Below are 19,258 nucleotides of genomic sequence, written 5' to 3'. Positions count from 1 at the left end.
AACCTTATAGTGTTTAGTTGTTATGACCTCAGCGAGACCGTTAATGTTAAAATATGACATATGAACCACCCAACCAATTTAAATTAACTGACAAGATTTCAAGTTTTAAGTCTTTTATTATAATTAAACTAAAAGAAATCCCCATTAACTAAATAGCACTTTGTAAGTAATTGATACCCCAAATTAGAGAGAAAGGTATTTTCCTATTAAAATACTTGGAAATCCTCACACCACTCTTATAGGTTACAGTCCTCCTTGATGGCAAAATCTTTGCAGCTGTAAGTCCCAAATTCCTCCCAGTTGCAATGGGTTGGATCTCCTTGAGCTTTCTCAAAGTTAATGTCTTCTTTGCTCACTTCTTCCAAGCTCTTTCAACCTGAACTTCCCTGAATAAGGAGATTCCTGGTAACCAGTTGGTTTTTCAGTTCTCCACAAACAGGTTCAACTCTTCATAGCTTTTCGCTGTATTAGTCTTCTGAGAACAAGTGTTCCCTCTCTCTCTCTCAAGGCTGCCACTGTTGGTTGTCATTCTTACAGCCTGTCTACCTTCAGAAAATCTGTTGAATTTATCTGGAATCAAAAGCCAATCGTCCTTTTCCAATATGCAAAATCCACAGCTGGAATTTTATGCCACCCGTGGGACTGGGATGGAGGCGGGGGATGGGGAGCATAAAATTGTGTGAGAGGCGGGGGGGGGGGGCGTGCTGTTACCATCGTCTTCCCACCCCCACTGCAATTTTACAAGTGGCAGAAGAGGTGATAAGCAGCCCACCCGCCCCATGCCAATTGAGGCCCTTAAGTGGCCAATTAATTGCCACTTAAGGGCCTTCTCCCGCCACCGCTGGTATATTACCAGCAGCAGAAGGGCACTTTGTCAGCTGTGGAGGCTGCCCAGTAACACCAGATGGCCTCCTTGTGGGCCCAAGGGGGGGGCCCTCCTGATCAGGTACCATATGCCCCATGGAGGACCCTCCCAGCAGCTCCTGTCACTCCCGCGAGTGCACCTCCCACCACCCTCCTGATTGACCCCACCACCACCCTGGCCAGGGACTAGCCAATTATCTCCAGTGAGGCCTCAAAACCCACTTACCATTTTCAGTGTCAGCATTAGATTAGATTAGAGATACAGCACTGAAACAGGCCCTTCGGCCCACCGAGTCTGTGCCGAACATCAACCACCCATTTATACTAACCCTATACTAATCCCATATTCCTACCAAACATCCCCACCTGTCCCTATATTTCCCTACCACCTACCTATACTAGTGACAATTTATAATGGCCAATTTACCTATCAACCTGCAAGTCTTTTGGCTTGTGGGAGGAAACCGGAGCACCTGGAGAAAACCCACGCAGACACAGGGAGAACTTGCAAACTCCACACAGGCAGTACCCGGAATCGAACCCGAGTCCCTGGAGCTGTGAGGCTGCAGTGCTAACCACTGCGCCACTGTGCCGCCCTATCTGCGCCGCATCTGCACTGTTTGATTGATCTGGGTATGATTGTATTAGTCTGTCCACTGATCTGTGTTCACTGTATTTGATTGTTTAAGCCTAGTTGAAACTGAAACTAAAAAGAGGCCGGGGTAGAAGGTTCTACTGAAAACAGAGACGTTCTGAGAAAGACATTATACTGAAATATTGTAAGTGCTGAGATGTTTTAAAGTACTGTAAATAAACCAGTTGGTGATTTAATACAAGTGATATCTGCATTGCTCTGAGATAAATCAGATATATATATCCAGCAACCTGGCGTAAACATAACAGCATCCATGATCCTCCTGAAACTAGGTGCTGTCCCAGCATTGGCCACCCCTCCTGGTCGTGTTGCTGGAACTAAGGAGCTACCGGCCCCTTTATTAGCTGGCAGCTCCTGGAGGTAGGATCTCCAATTAAGGGCCTGGGCCACATATAATCTCTGTGTCGCTCCCAGGCCTGGCGGAGGCAGGCTCACCCCTAACTCTTAAGATGGTGGGAGGGGCCTCCGCCCCAACGTAAAATTCTGGCCCACAAGTTTGGCTACAGCAGAGCCACCTGGACTTTCCATTGTTTCCAGGTGTTAACAGCTGCCGTTCATTTACATTCTCAGTCACTGACTCCTTGTTTATGATTTGAAAGTCTGGGAGGGTGAACCCCATTGTTCGTCAGGTGTCATGCATCTGCAGTCTCTGCTTTTCGAAAAGGTCTTTGATCTGGCATCTTTGTTGTCCTGGTAACCAAGATTACTGTCTTGTTCTTAAGCAGAGTTGATGTGAGGTCACCTGATTCTCTGATTCCATCTTAAATTTCATTAAAAAATCAAAAATTTTTATAACATAATCATGTTACAAAGTCTAACATTCATAACACTCCCCCAATAGAAAATTCATTACCATAGTAATGATTTTCAACAACATTACCAACATATAACATTGTAAAAATTTCCATTATGAATATTCTACACTTTACACAGGTAACAACAATATTTTATAGTTCAGCGTTGCTCTCCTCCATTATACCATATATTTAAATTCTGGATTGGGCATCGGCAATTACATTACTCTTTCCTGTAACATGTACAATCTTTAGGTAAATATTTGTAACATTAAACACCACCAAAATAATCTGGCGTTCTTGGTTTTGAATGTTTCTAAAAACCCGAATGGATTATGATTGGTGTAAATGGTTATTACCCCTTGGCCATTATTGATGTAAACTTCAAAATGTTGAAGAGCTAATACCAAGCCTAAAGCCTCCTTTTCAATAGTGGAGTACTTCTTCTGCCACATTGAGTTTTTCAGAGAAATAACTGGCTGGTCATTCAATACCAGCATCATCATCCTGAGTAACACTGCCCCTACTCCTACCTCACGAGCATCAATTAAAGGGTTTGCCAAAATTTGGTGCTGCCAGAACTGGTTCATTTATTTCAAATGGCCTTCAACTTTTCAAAAGCTATTTGACAGGATGCTGGCCACTGCATCTTCCCACCTTTTATTAATAAATCTGTCAGTGGGGTTACTACTGTACTGAAGTTAGGAACAAACTTCCAGTAGAATCTACACATCCCTCGGAATTGCAGAATCTCCTTTTTTGTCTTGGAGACTGAGAAATCTTTTATCGCCTGAACCTTAGCTTCTCTCGGGAACACTTGACCTTGACCCACGACATGCCCTAAATAGGTGACCTTAGCTTTGGCAAACTCGCTCTTCACCAAGTTAACTACCAAATTGGCTCTCTAACCTGCCAAACAGAGCCTTTAAGTGTTCAACATGATCCTCCCAAGTGTCGCTTTATACCAACAAATCATCCAGGTACACAACAGAATTGCTTAGTCCAGCAATCACCTGGTTCGTCAATCTTTGAAATGAGGCCAATGCATTTTTCATTACAAAAGGCATGATGTACACGGAAATAGGCCATCTGGGGTCATGAAGGCAGAAATTTCTTTAGCTTGGTCAATCAAGGGATCTTGCCAATATCCTTTCAGTAAGTCAATCTTGCTAATAAAGACTGAATTTCCCACTCTGTCAGTACAATCCTCAAGTTGTGGGATTAGATAAGAGTCTGTTTTAGTTTGTTGACCTTCTGATAATCAATACGGAATCTTTCGAAATCATTTGGTTTTTGTACCAGGAAAACTCCAGCTACTTTGACTAGTGTTATGACCAGGTGCGAAGGGGTCTAGGGGTTCCCTCACAGCCCTTGACTGGTTTAACCGTAACAGGGTTTAATTTTTAAAAACACTGCATTTTTAGCTCCCCCCCAGTGAATCCTTGTTCACTGTTTTCCAATTGCAAGGCAAATAAATCAAATCAGACAGGTTTTCTTAGATTTAAACAAGAAAGAGGGAAGCTTATTAATCTTAAACTCTAATTCGGTTAACGACTACGAATACGCAATGTGACCAAGCTAGCATGCATACAGAATAAACACACACGGAGATAGAGACAGAAAAAGTAGAAGGAATAAAGGGGAAAAGTTTGAGGCAATACTTGGTAGTTATTTACGGTCCTTTAAGTTCAATGTGGAGTCTTTGGTTTCCAGTAAGTCTTGCTGTTTGTTGGGGCCCAGTGCACGCTTCAACCTGTTTCGATGTAGGAGTCTTTTCTCTCTTGAGGTTTACGTGTCTTCAGTGGTCTGAAGGACTGTGAGAAAGCATCAGAGTGCCAGCCAGGAGAGAGGCTCTCTTGTTCCAGGTTCGCTTGCAAACTGCAGTCTGACTAAACTGTCCTGTGAGCACAATTCAAAACTCCAAGTTGGCCAGCAGGTTAGTCATGTGACTAATTGGCTTAACCACTCCTGCATTTGTGGATTCCAAAGCTCTCAGTGGGAGGGGGGGGGAGGGGTGTAATGCTGTCTCTTACCCCGACAAGATGTTGATCACCATTGCCCAGCCCAATCTCTGTTAATTGAATCAGTGAGCAATTCTTTTGTCTCTCCAAGCACTGTCTGTTAGTATGCAAATGTCCTCCAGCCAAGTGTCTGGTGATCTCTTTTTAAACAAGTAATTTTTTAAAATTAATGTTCATATGACAAAATTAATATGCCTCATTCTTGGTAAGTGGGGGTCTTCATGACACTAGGTTCAATTATATAATTCTTTAGCATATATTGAACCTCCTCTCTGACCGGAGCCAATTTATCAGTTCTGTTAATGGCTGGAGCTGTTACATCAATCTGGCTTATCTGCACATATGGCTTTAAACTCTTTTAATCAGCTATGTCGCTTTCATGCTGTTCAGAAAGATAGTGTAGAACTGTATACAATTTTCTAACACTTCTGTGTTTGCCAATTTCACTGCAGGGGGTTCAATCAGAGTTCTCAGTCTCTGCCCTTTCCTACAGTTCATCAAAAGTAACACTAATACTATCTTTAACCTCCTCTTCTATCATTTGACATACATTTACTGGCTGACAAGGTTCCGAAGAAGGGTCACTGACCCGAAACGTTAACTCTGCTTCTCTTTCCACAGATGCTGCCAGACCTGCTGAGTGATTCCAGCATTTCTTGTTTTTGTTTCACAGTCATAGTGTCTTTTCAACACATTCACGTGTCACACCCTTTGACTTTTCTGTCTGTCTGGGATACTAACCAGATAGTTCACCTCATTAAGTTTCCTTTTAATCAAGTAAGGTCCACTGAACCTAGCTTTAAATGGTTCCCCAGGCAAAGGCATCAAAACCAACACCTTGTCTCCAGGTTGCAAACGGTGTGCCTTAGCTGTTCTATCCACTTGGGTTTTCATCACCTGCTGAGAAATCTTGAGATATTCTCTGGCCATCTCACAAGCTTTTGCGAGTCTCTCTTAAAACTCTGACACATAATCTAAGAGGGTAGTTTCCTCTTCCTGTACTAAAAATCTTTCCTTAAGGAGTTTAAGGGGACCGCTATCCTCATGCCCATAGACCAATTCAAATGGACTGAAACCAGTGGACTGAATTGGTGTGTCCCTGGTGGCAAATAATAAAAATGATATCCCCTTCTCCCAATCATGAGGATACTCAAAACAATAGGCCTCCATCATACTTTTTAGGGTTTGGTGATACCTTTCCAAAACACCTTGTGACTGTGGGTGATAAGTGGACAATTTGAGCGGTCTCACTCCCAAATTACGCATGACTTTTTAAAATACTCCTGACATGAAATGTGACCCCCTGGTCCAACAGAATTTCTTTTTGCAATCCAGAGTGAAAAACTGAAGTAACCCTTTAATCACAACATTTTCTGTGATCTTTTTCAAAGGTATTGCCTCTGGAAACCTAGTGGAAAAATCCATGATGGTTATATTAGAAACTTGTGACCTGACTTAGTTGTGGGTAAGGACCCAACACAATCCACAAGAACCCTACTAAACTGTTCGTCAAAAACAGGTATCGCTATCAATGGGGTTGGCTTAATCGAAGGCTGTGACTTCCAACCTACCTGACATGTATGGTAAGTTCTGCAAAATCCAACCACATCTTTATGAAAGCCTAGCCAATAAAAATGCTGTCTCATCCAGGCCTGAGTCTTTTGAATTCCCAAATGAAATGCCACTAGGATCTCATAGGCAATTTTAAAAATCTCACTGCGGTACCCCAGGTGAACCAACAACCTGATGAACTATAGCCCAGTCCTTATCAGCGGGCCTCTGGGGAGGTCTCCACTTTCTCATTAAAATGTCATTCTTAATATACTAACACTCAAGGACCTTCTCAACTTCTGCCTCAGAGCACACCGTCTGAGACAAACTTAAATCAGAGTCTGCCTGTTGTGCCTCAATCAAAGACGATTTGCTAAACAATTCATCATTGCTAGACTTGGAGCCTTTTTCACCAACATCCCCATCCAAATCATTGAAAAAAGCTTCAGCCAACCAAACACCCAAATTGTCCTCCACAACTAGGGGCGGCACAGTGGCTAGCACCGCAGCCTCACAGCTCCAGCGACCTGGGTTTGATTCTGGGTACTGCCTGTGTGGAGTTTGCAAGTTCTCCCTGTGACCGCGTGGGTTTCCGCCAGGTGCTCCGGTTTCCTCCCACAGCCAAAGACTTGCAGGTTGATAGGTAAATTGGCCATTGTAAATTATCCCTAGTGTAGGTAGGTGGTAGGAGAATTGTAGGGATGTGGTAGGGAATATGGGACTAATGTAGGATTAGTATAAAAAATGGGTGGTTGATGGTCGGCATAGACTTGGTGGCCGAAGGGCCTCTTTCAGTGCTGTATCTCTAAATAAATAAAATAAATAAACAACTGAATCCTTCTCATCTCATTTAATCTTATGAGCCTGAGATCTTGTTATCACACAATCTGGGAATATTCCTGCAAAACTTCTATTTCAGCAATCTCAACTGGCTTTTCCGAAACTACTGGGGATGCCAATACCTTATCCCCAGCTAAGTCATTCCTTAGCAAAAAATTCATCCCAACAATATGCAAATCAAGGATGATTCCCACTGTTACCGGGCCAGTGACTAAATCATATTGTAAATTAACCTTATGCAATGGAACAGATAAATATCTCCCCCTTCCCTTCAATACCCTGCATTAGGACTTTCACATTCATAGCACTACTTGGGGGAAAAACTACATCCTTTGCTTCCATTAATGACTGGGTTGCTCTAAGCAGCACAATCTGCTTGCTGCCTCATCTGACAAATATGGGGACTCCTTACCCCTGAACACAATACTTCAATAACCTTTAGGGACATGACTTAATTCATTAGCACACAGGCAAGCATACTTCTGCTCACTATTCAACATCACCAAAGGCACTGACTTGTCAGCAATGCCACCTATTGGGGCATCCTTTTCAGGACAGGCTATCAGTAAACCTACCACAGCTACCAACTTACCTTTTAACTTCCAGCAATCTGATTTTATATGCCCTCTTTTATTACTAAAATAACAAATTGGTCTCTTTGACTCAACCCTATTCTCCTAACTACTCTAAGGGTTGCCTGTATCCTCTCCTTTATCCTTTCTCTCACTAAAACCAAATCTCTTCTCATTATCCACCTTCCTATCTTTCCAAGTTCTCTGAAAGTTTCCAAACTGGGGTCTGGAACTACAGCTTTTGTGGATCAATTCGTAATCATCTGCCATTTCTGTGGCACTCCTTATTTTATCAACTTTATGTTCTTCCAAGTGGGACCTTATTCCTGAAGGAATACTATTTTAAATTCCTCCATTAGGATTACTTCCCTAAGGTTTTCAAAGACTTGCTCAATCTTCAACTAATTCTTTCAATGAATCTGTTCCACTATTCTGCAAAAAAAGTGTCTAACCTTTAGTTTTTCCCAAGGCTTGTAATTTCTGAACCCTTGTGCTCGACGGGCAGGAGCATGAAATCAAAACAACTTAAGATTCAAAGTAAAGAAATACTAATTAAATACTAACCACATCAATTTCAGCCATTGGTCGTATCACTGATCCCCCAACCCGTAATTTCAAAAGGTTTGAATTACGAATGTCTACCTGAGAAAATATCAAATATTTAATTAGAAGATGCTGAATCTCAGCCTCTTTTATATTTTTACATCATAAAAGAAAGATGTTTATTAGGTAATTTTGTTAAAAATAGGTTTTCATTTACCTTTATTCTGGTATCAAATTTGAACACTGTAGTTGGGTGGAAGAAAATTCTGAAGCACACTTGACCCCCAACAGGTACTGTCCCATGAGCAGGAGTTACAGTCATTCCAGGCACAGGATTCACATTTTTGACCTTTTAATAGAAAGAGTCAAAGTAAATGTAGTCCAAGTTATATACTAGTGAATGAAAATAGGAACATGATTTGACCTTTTTGCTAAGAGCAGACCAAAACACTGTGAATTAATAAGATATTAGGGAATGCAACAAAGGTTCACTTGATTGAATGCTGGGATGAGTGGATTGTCCTATGAGGAGAAATTGAGTCGAGTAGGCCTTGTATTTTCGAGAGTTTAGAAGGGTGAGAGGTGATTTCATTGAAACATATGAAATTCTTAAGGGGCTTGACGGGGTAGGCCATTTCCCCTGGCTGGAGAGTCTAAAACTAAGGGTCACAGTCCCAGAATAAGGGGTCAGCTATTTAGGACCAAAGAGGAGAAAATTCTTCACTCAAAGGATTGTGAACCTTTGGAATTCTCAACCATAGAGCACTGTGGACTCTCAGTTGTTGGGTATATTCAAGTCAGAAATCGACAGATTTTTGTATATTAAGGAAATCAAGGTATATGAGGATAATGCAGACAGGTGTAGCTGAAGTCGAAGATCATCCATGATCTTACTGAGCAGTAGAGCAGGCTCAAGGAGCCGAATGGCCTACTCCCGATCCAATTTCGTAAGTTCCTATGCTCTTAATCAGAAGTGAAAATTGTTGTTTTCATTTTTAAACTGAAAACAAAGCACAGGGGTTAAGTTCTAAAGGAACAGAATTGAAAAACAGAGGTTATGTTAAACTTGTATAGTCCTTGACTAGACTGCACTTAGACTATTGTGCACAGTCCAGAGTACTGTGACCAGAACTCCATATTATAAAAAAAAGATATAGAGGCACTGAGGAAGGTGCAAAAAAGAAAAATAATTACAAAGATGATACCAGAACTGAAAGGTTATACCTATCAGGAAAAATGGAACAGACTGGGGATCTTTTCTCTAGAAAAGAGAAGGCAGAGGGGTTACCTAATAAATGTTTTAAAAATTCTGCAAGAATTTGACAGGTTTGATAGATGTAGAGAAGATGTTTTTGGTGAAGGAGTACGAAACTAGGGATCATAAATATAAGCTGGTCACTAATAAATCCAATAAGGAATTCAGGAGAAACTTCTTTACTCAGAAAGTGGTCAGAATGTGGAACTTGCTACAACAGGGAGTAGTTGAAGTGATTAGCATAGATGCACTTAAGAGGCGGCTAGACAAGTATATGAGGGAGAAAGGAATAGGATTTGTTGATTGGGTTAGATGAATAAGGGTGAGAGGAGGGTCGTACGGAGCTTATACACCAGCTTGGAAAAGTTGTGTCAAATGGACTGCATCTGTGTTTTAATCAGAGGTGATATGTGGAAAAGTTTTCTTACAGAGCCAGTTATGAAATTGAATGAACTGCCTTAAAATGTGATTGAAGTAGATGTAATAATAACTATCAAAAAGAAATTGGATAAACACTTGAAGAGAAAAACTTTCAGAGATGTGGGGAAAGAGCGGGGAAAGTGGTCAAATGACCTCCATCTATGCTCCATCGTTCTATGAAATTCTTTGTTATACTGTATTTCAGTTTTTAACATGCTTGTTTGATTTTGTATGCATATTTAATGACAAATTTTTCTTAGAGCTGTATATATGAGCACTTGTCCAAAATACATATATATTAAAATGGATGCATGGAATTTCACATTCTTTGACACAATTTATGTTTATCAACATAAAAGGGACAGAATTTCCTCTTACTGCTTTTGAGAGCAAAGGATTGCCTGGGTGCAACTCAGAGAGAAAAATTAACAAGAAGGGTTGTGCATACTAATGGAGCCCACCAGATTTTAAAATTTAAAATCTGCCCATTGTCTTCACAGTGTAAATTAATAACTTGAAATTACTTTAACAGTTATATATAAACATCAACAACTCTACAATTTCTATACCACAATGAAAAGTAACTCAATAACCCAACAAACTTTGTACATGGCTATGAAAAAATGAACAGCTTCAGTTTCAATTTCATATTTATAAAATTTTTTCCCCATTTTCTGGGCTGGATTTTGTGCAGGAGGAGGGGCTCCCGGCGACAGGCCAAAAAGGCAGAGGGAACCCCACCTCTGCATTTTTTCAGCCCCACGGAGTGACCCTCCAGTCTTTTGGTTTAAGGAGGTAGGATCCCCATCCCTTTAAAGAGTTAATAGGGACAGGGATCCTGTCCCCAAGAACTGCCAGCCAATCACAGGGCCGGCAGATCAGCGGTGCCAGTACTGCAGAGGCCTTGGATCCAGGCCCAGCGCTGGAATCATGGAACACAGGTAGGTGAGGAAGGATCGCGAGGGCCAGTCCGGAAGGTCCTGGCGAGGCAGAAGGGGGAGGTGGACGTTCAGTCCAGGGGAAGCGGGGTCCCAGGCAGTGAATTGGTTCCTGGTGGGGCTCCTCCGTGGGCCACAAATGCCCATGAAGGAGGGACCCCCTCCCCCAAGCCCACAGGGAGGGCACCTCATTTTCCAAGGCATCCTCCCCGCGCAGCGGAGGCCCCTCCCGCCGCGGGTAAGATCCTAGCAGTGGTGGGAAAAGGCCATTACATGGCCATTAATAGGCCTCTTAAGGGCCTCAATTGGCCTCTCGGCCTATCCCGCCCCCAGGAGAATTGGAACTGGCAATCCCACTGTCGGTTTCCGTGGTGGCCACTGTATACAGGCAATTTTTCTTAATGAATACAAATTATTTTACCAATTTAAACTGCACAAGAACTATAAGCTGTATTATTACTTTGGTGTCTGTTGTATTTGAAATATTACTTCTTCGTCATTTGAAAACTATTTCAATAAATATCATAACACTATAGTTTGCCCTAAAGGCTCCCTAGAAAATTAATTATACTTTCTAATGTGTTTAAACCACAATTTTCATAACATGCAGGATATCAGCAACTTATCTATTTCAGTTTGTAATTACATAGTATGCGGATTTGCATTTTAATCTAAAAATTTCCACACAAAGAAACCAAACAACGGCCTTTTAATTGTATTGTAAGAAATTCTTCATTCAGTATTTAGCCAGCATCTTTAAATGTACATACTAATTTTCATCAAAGTGGTTGGATTGCTAGCCAATAACATAGCCGCCAGATCACCATACCCTTGGTTCCACATTTGGCGGCAGGACAAACATACGAACATACGAATTAGGAGCAGGAGTAGGCCACTCGACCCTCGAGCCTGCTCTGCCATTCAATAAGTTCATGGCTGAACTGATTACTCCACATTTACACCTACCCCCGATAACCTTCCACCCCCTTGCTTATCAAGAATCTATCTACCTCTGCCTTAAAAATATTCAAAGACTCTGCTTCCACTGCCTTTTGAGGAAGAGAATTCCAAAGGCTCACCACCCTCTGAGAGAAAAAATTTCTCCTCATCCTGTCTTAAATGGGCGACGCCTTATTTTTAAACAGTGACCCCTAGTACGAGATTCTCCCACAAGAGGAAATATCCTTTCCACAGCCACCCTGTCAAGACCCCTCAGGATCTTATATGTTTCAATCAAGTCACCTCTTACTCTTCTAAATTCCAGCAGATACAAGCCTAGCCTGTCTAAACTTTCCTCGTAAGACAGGCCACCGTCTCTGTACTGCCTTCAACGCATTTACATCGTTCCTCAAATAAGGAGACCAGTACTGTACACAGTACTCCAGATGTGGTCTCACCAATGCCCTGTATAGCTGAAGCATAAGCTCCCTACTTTTGTATTCAATTCCCCTCGCGATAAACGATAACATTCTATTACTACAACAGTCATGGGCCTTCTTTCTGGAATTCATTTTTTAAACCTCCCCACCTAAAGACTTCTCTCCCTACTTTCAAAAGCCTCCTCAAAATCTACTTGTCATCTGTGCCTTAGATTGCTTCCCCTAACATTCTTCTTCTATTTCTTGTTCCATTATTCACTTTGTGAAGCGTATTTGGTCATTTCACTTTATGAAAAGCACATTATAAGTGTATGTTGTAGCAGAATGTATCAAGTTCCACATGTTGCAGTATTGTCCTGTATTGGTATTGTCCTGTGCTCCCACTTCCCCTCACCTCCCCCTCTGATGTACATTTGTGAAAGCTATGAAAACAGATTGAAAGTGTTCAAAGCTACACTTCCTCAAACCCTGAACTGAAATACCTCTCACTTGTTTTCAGTCTCCATATAATTCCAGCTGCATTTTTAACAAACAATTAAAAATCACAATAATAACCCAATTAAGAAGTCAGTAACTGACATACCTTAAAGTAAGCATGATTTTCTCCATAATTTTTGAGAACAACTGTCTTCATGGTACCTAAATTCCAAGGAGCAGCATTAAAAAGCAGACGGTTCTCAACAAAGCGAACATTCACATGGCCAAGCTTTAAAGCAAAAAAAGTGGTTTCTATTAGATATTGCAAGACACAGAAGATGCTACAATTATAACAGGTTGATTGAGAACTATTGTAAAGTTGAACATATACTATCGATCTCATGTGGCATTGCACGCAGTTTGGTCAGAAAATACTATCTGTTGTAACTGCTGTTGTTTCTCCCTGTGTCTCCACTTTTATTACTGTCTCTCCCTAACACATCTTGGTTCTCTCAGTATGCTCTTCTGCTTGGTCTTTTTATTTTCTGCTTTCCGTTCAGGTCAGGGTGGTGGGTGGCATAGTATAGGGCTGTGTGGAAAGCTGCTGCCAAAAGCTACAGCCTTCATTTTCTAGTAGGAGTGGCAGGAAAATGTGCCTTACATCACTGAGCAGCTCCCTTCCCATCAATCAGCTTCCATGTTTTCCCCGATGTCTTATCATGTCCCATCCTTTTTGACTTCCCACAACACCATTCATTTTCTAGAAACTTCGAACTCGCATTACTATGGTCACCTAGCACAGGCCTAAAAAATGGCAGCAGGCAGAGCATTGGGTGTTACTGGGGAAGTAAGTTGAGTGACCCAGTTCTGAGGCCATTAGTCCCACATGAATACTGATTTGGCTAAGTTAACATAGGCTCCATTGTCAATGTGCTTGCCTCTGCTCTGTTTCTCCATCCCTGATTTGCAACGAGGAATTTTGACTTGCACCTGCCAATGCTCTGCAGAGCTGAATCCTCTAGAATTTTGTGGGTCAGGTTATTTGCCAAACTATTGGCAGATACATTGGTTTGGATTTTACCAGCCCTATGGCGGTGGGCTGAAAGGCAGGAAGAGACATAATATTGTGACCAAAGACATCAAGAGGGAAGCCAGACGTCTTTACGTCGCAACTAGATATTCTGAAGGGCGACCTGCATGGTGGGAGGACCTTGCACTGAAATGTGGCAAGAAGATAATTAAGCCTGTTTAACAGGCAATTAACTGCTATTTTACCAGAGATTTTGAAATTTTACAAAGTGTGCACAGGAACTACAGGGCTTCAGAGCCTCACCAGGTATAAGGAGGTGATGGATTGGCAGGATGTCAGTTCTGGGTCCAGAAAACAGCCTTGTGAACGCCAGCATGGCCTGGCAAGGAGAGTGGAACAGTGTGAAAATTAGCAGTCGGGAGCAGGGACAAACCACTTGAGTGCCATCTCAGCAGTGAGTTGTGTGATTAGAGCAGGGGAGTGAAAGGCCCTGGAAAATGAGTGCAGCCATCTGCCATGGGCTTCATTCAGGCTTCCAGACCTCCAGTGAGGAGGAACATCAGAGAGGGAGAGAACTGCAGCCACAGGCTGCGGACCAGCAGCAACCCGAAGACCACAAGGAGCTTCAGCCTCAGAGGGGTCACAGAGGTGGAATGTGCAGAGGGGCACACCACCAGCCTCTTATGGGCAGAAGAGATTACCCACCAGAGAGGGTTTACCATCAGAGGCTCAGCTTCCTGCAAATGTCGGAGCAGCAGTGTCGTCTAAGTCTGTCTCTCTCCGGGAGGCGGTCATGGGGCTGTCTGCCATGTTGACGGATGAGCTGGGAAGCGGTGGCCACCCGATGCTTGTTGCACTAAAGGTCACCGTGGTGTTGAATTTCTATGCCTCAAGATCATTCCAGGGATCCTCTGGTGATATGTGTGGGATCTCCCAGTGTGCAGCTCATCACTGCATCAAGATGGTACCAATGCCATCTTCAAGTGGGCCAGCCAGTCAATCTGAGAAGGCCATTGGATTTGGGGCCATTCCTGGGCTGTCCCAGATGCAGGGTGTCATCGACTGCACGCATGTGGCACAGGTAATGGCCTTCATCAACAGGAAGTGCTTCCACTTGCTCAATGTTTAACTGGTCTGTGACCACTGCAGATGGATCCTTCAGGTGTGTGCACAGTTCCTGGGAAGTAATCACGACACCTGCATACTAAGGCATTCCCAGGTGCCAGACGTTTTCAGAACCCCTGCATGCCTTCAAGGATGATACAGGGTGATAAGGGCTACGCACTGAAGACATGGCTACAATCCTGTAAGGTAAGCCAAGCACTGATGCAGAGGAAACATACAACACCTGCCACAGGACAATCCAAGCTACCATCGACCAGGATATTGGCCTTCTGAAGATGCCCTAGCAAGGGTCTCGCATATCATTGTGGTGTGCTGTCAAAGCGTCAGGTTGTGCAGAACAATGAGTACATCATGGAGCGTGATACATCCTCCGACGATAAGGATATGGAGGAAGATGCTGAGGGCGCTGAACGATGAAGAACCCCAGGGTCCGTAGGTAAGACGCAATGAGATATGCACAAGGGAGGCTTGCGACACACTAATACAGGCATGTTTCAGATGATCCTTAATGACAGGTCCATGCAATCCAATAAAGATGCAGCCTTCTGTAGCCCATTACTGTTTCCATTATTGCCCTTACCATTTACCTGCACCCATTCAGACATTAGACAGTGGCATGGGGAATGCATTGACCTCATGTTTTGTGGTCCTTCTCATCGCACCCTTTGAGGGAGCGAGAAATGAAACCCTTTGAGAAATGAAAGGATTCCTCTTGCCTTGTAATATTCCACATTTATTGGGAAACGAAAAGGATTGCAAAGCAGCATGCATTAACAGAAAATAAACCCGTGAACCCCAAGCGCAGCTAGGAGTTCTTCTTAAATCTCTTACATGTGGTCATATGTGGTGCTCCCCCTGCACTGTCAGCTGAGGTGGAGGCAGGCTGCTGGCCTTGGCGATCATCCTCTGGTAGCTTGAGGCCTGGAGAGCCCCGGCTGCGATTGCAGCTTTGTGAGGCCCAGGTGTCACTGATAGAGGGACTGAGAATCTGCTGTCCACACCTGCAGTGCCTTGAGAGGAGCCCCCAGATGCATCAGGCAGCTGCTCCTCCACCCTTTCACCGCACAATTGTCCCACCCTGCTCAACTGAGAGATCAGAGGACCTACCGGTGAGTCCAGGCACTTCATGCACCTTCCCCCCTCTCCCCCATGGCACCCTCTCATCCAGCCATGCTCCACAGAGCTCATGGGGGTGATGATGGCATGCAGGCCTGCACAAATCTCCGGCATTCTCTGAGTGATCTGCTCGATATGGCTCCCCAAGAGGGTCACCATTCTCTGCATGGAGGAAGTCAAGCGTGCATACGCCAGGGAATTGGCAGCACTCATGGCCTGGATGGACTCCGCCATCGTCCGCACGAGGGTGCGCTGAGCCTCTAGAAACTCTCCCATATGTTCCTGCATCTCACGCTGCAGCTCCAGCATCTGCTGCCTTGTTGGTAACTCCAGAGGCATGTCATCAGGCTGAAGTTCAGCATCACCCCGGCCTCCCAGAGTCCTCCAAATGTCAGTGGCTTCAGCTGTCACAACCTCTGTCAGCTGCTCTAGTGCGTCTGTGATGTGCTCACCAAGTTGTAATCCCAAATCTACGCGCAAACAGACCAACGTGTGCGTATCTGCACTGGTGGTGGGTGTGGGATAATGATGTGACAGTGCACTCTGAGGTCCCCTCCTCATCCTCAGAAGTTGACGGCTATCCCTGATCATGGCAGCTGAGCCTCTTCCTCCATCAGCATCAAGAAGGCATGGTAAGGGATGCCGCCACCCATCTCGGCCCTTTGTTTTGCATTCAGCGCAGTTTTCTCCAGCAAGCACATAAATGTCCAGAGTTAGTTGCCTGCCAAAAACACACACAACGCCTATGCCGGTGGCTGTCTGATTGTCCATGATAGTGCCACAGGAATGCCTCCTGTATGAGGCCATTCAGAAGCAGCAGTGCAGGAGTCAACCCTGACTGACTGGAGCCCTTCGCAGAAAGGCTGACATGCCTGACAGCCATTGACAGTGACTGGATCGACATGCCCTTTCTACCAACCTTACATTCACGCCTAGTTGCATGCAAGACTGTAAGGGTGCAATGTGGTGCTATCACCTTGGGAGATCATGTAAGGTCATTAACCCTCTGCACTGCAGCCATGTTCGAGAGACAACATCACAGCTACTGAGCTCCACTACAATCTTCATCCAAGCTTGTTTCCTCTGGCAGGCCTGGTCTCCTCCTCCTGTCACAGGGGAAAAGGACCACCCTTCTTGCCCAAACAACCTGGAGGAGAACCTTCAGGGAAGCATCACTGAACTGTGGGACCACCCTGGATCGTCCTTCAGCCATTTTCATGTTTCCTTCTTCCTCTTCAGGGCTTCAATATGTGTTGCCTTTGTAGATGGATCGAATTGACAGCGTGCTGCCAGACCTTTAAATATGGCGCCAGCACTTCCAGCAGTGTGATCTCACCCAAGTGGATGGCTCCTCCTCCTCCCGGCAATTAATTGGCTGACGGGAATTGAATTATGAGGGAGCAGGATAAAGTAGATAGAGAGACACTGTTCCCGTTGGCAGAGAATGGTTGAGAACCAGAGGATACCAATTTAAAGCGAGAAGGAACGGCAACATGAGGAAAGTGTGTGGTTAGGATCTGGAATGCTGTGCCTGAGAATGTGGTGGAGGCAGATTCAAACATGGCTTTTGAAAGTGAATTGGATAATTAACTGAAGAGAAACAATTTACAGGGCTATGGGGAAAGGTAAGGGAGTGGGACTAGGTGAGTTGCTTTTCCAGAGAGCCGGCATCATTCTATGATTCAATGAATTGCAGACTCCAGCTTGTCCTCCGCCCAAGCGGCAGTGGCTCCCGTTTCCGGTCCCGGCAGCAGGACCTCGGGCCTTTCCAGAAAATTCAGACCATTGACACAAATTGTGTGTAAAGTGAGAGTTGTCGGCTGGTGATACTTGGAAATTAGACCGCTATCTTTAAAAGCAATTATGTGCGAAGATTGCAGCAGCAGGGTTGGGGAAAGCAGGAAAATCAAAAAATATTTGCAGCACTCCATTTACACTTAAGTATTTACATTATTTATCTCATGTATCTTTTTGCCCCTATTTATGGCTACTACTGTAGCATCTGGCATTGACAGCTGAAAGTGGGACAATGATATGCCAAAGCATTGCAGTCAAAGAGCGCACAATATTTGTGACAGCAACCTCCAAACCCTCCTCGATGAGACTGAACACAGTAGAGACAGACTGCTTAGTGTCCATGGGAGGAAGCTGCAAAAAAAAGCTTCTCATTGGAACAGAAGACTAGCAGAAATATCTTCTCGACAACTTGCTGGCTTGAAAAATATCTAAAATTTTACACTATAACAATGCCAAAAATAGCATGGAATTTGGGATCTCTTTCTCCCTCTAAGATTAAATGTGCTTTCAAGCTTATGGAACACAAAACAAAGCTGCACGTGGTTATTCAGTAAAGTCTGTTATTTTTAACACACACACACGCGCGCGCCTAAAAATTCAGCCATGGAGGCTAGGTACATTCCAGCAGAGCAAAAATTAAAAGAACCAAGGCTAAGGCTGATAAGGTTGACAAGGGAGATAGAGAATATGATGGAACAAAAAACATGGTGTATGATGCATGTCAAGTGAATTCCACAAGCGAGAACCAAGCCAAATATAAGTTGAGAGGGGAAGAGAAGAGGAAAATATGATTGGCAAAGAGAGTATATGAGAATAGAATGGCAGTTAACATAAAAGGGAACCCAAAAATCTTCTACCGGCATGTAAATAGTAAGTGGGTAGTAAGAGGTGGATTGGGGCCTATTAGGGACAAAGGTGGTGTTTTATGCTTTGTGGTATAGGGCAAGCCTAGAATCCTTCATGAGTACCTTGTATCGATGTTTACTTAAGAAAGAGGATGCTGACAAAATATCAGTAGAAGCAGTAACGGATGAGATGAAAATTGATAGGCAAGATGTACTGGAAAGGCTGGCTATGCTTAGAGTGGATAAGTTGCATGGTCCGGATGGCTTGCATCCCAGGTTGCTAGATGAAGTGGGAGTAGACAAAACGGAAGAACTTGTCAATCTTCCAGTCTTCCCTAGATACGGGAAAGGTGCTAGAGGATTGGACAGTGGCAAATGTGACACCCTTATTCAGGAAAGGATGTAAGGACATTCCTAGTAACCACAGGCTGTGCAGTTGATTATCTGTAGTGGGTCAGGTTTTAGAAACAATAATCAGGGGGAAAAAAAATCAACAGGCACTTGGAGAGCTTTGAGTTAATTATGGAGAGCTAGCCCAGATTTGTAAAAGGCAGATCATGCTTGACTAATCTAATTGATTTTTTTGATGAAGTAACAGAAAAGTTCGATGAAAGTAAAGCAATGAATGTTGTCTCTATGGATTTTAAGAAAGCCTTTGACAAAGTACCACATAAAAGGCTGGTTACCAAAATTGAGGCCCAGTGTCCAATTGGATAAAAAGTTGGCTTAAGGACAGAAAACTGCGAGGCATGATAAATGGTTGTTTTTCAAACTGAAGGACAGTAGACAGCAGTGCTCCCCAACATTCAGTGCAAGGATCACTGATTTTTTGATACATATAAATTACTTGGATATTGGAATACAGAATAAAGTTTCAAAATTTACAGATGGAGATGTGGCAGGCAGTGAAGATGATCCCAATCAACAACAGCAGGACATAGATAAGCTCGCAGAATGGGCAGACAAGTGACAGATGGAATTTAATACAGAGAAGTGTGAGGTGATACATTTTGGCAAAAGGGATAGGGAGAGGCAATATATACTAAGTGATACAAATCTAAAGAGCGTACAGGAACAGAGAGACTTGGGGGTTCAT

At 43.5% G+C, this 19,258-nt stretch overlaps 1 protein-coding gene across 3 annotated transcripts in view; it reads right to left on the bottom strand.

The window, feature by feature from the left end:
* The window catches only part of LOC137374438 (cilia- and flagella-associated protein 47-like), a 777,638-nt gene that overhangs the window by 636,404 nt on the left and 121,976 nt on the right, over positions 1–19,258 (bottom strand). For all 3 annotated transcript variants that reach the window (XM_068040550.1, XM_068040552.1, XM_068040551.1), the window contains 3 exons: positions 12,416–12,538; positions 8,058–8,189; positions 7,862–7,939 (listed from right to left, as the gene is read on the bottom strand). In XM_068040550.1, the coding sequence (XP_067896651.1) occupies positions 7,862–7,939; positions 8,058–8,189; positions 12,416–12,538 (333 nt within the window). The remainder of the gene's footprint in view (positions 1–7,861; positions 7,940–8,057; positions 8,190–12,415; positions 12,539–19,258) is intronic.

Source organism: Heterodontus francisci, chromosome 10 (genome assembly GCF_036365525.1).
Source record: "Heterodontus francisci isolate sHetFra1 chromosome 10, sHetFra1.hap1, whole genome shotgun sequence".
NCBI classification, from domain to species: domain Eukaryota; kingdom Metazoa; phylum Chordata; class Chondrichthyes; order Heterodontiformes; family Heterodontidae; genus Heterodontus; species Heterodontus francisci.
This window is presented reverse-complemented; position numbering and strand designations above follow the sequence as displayed.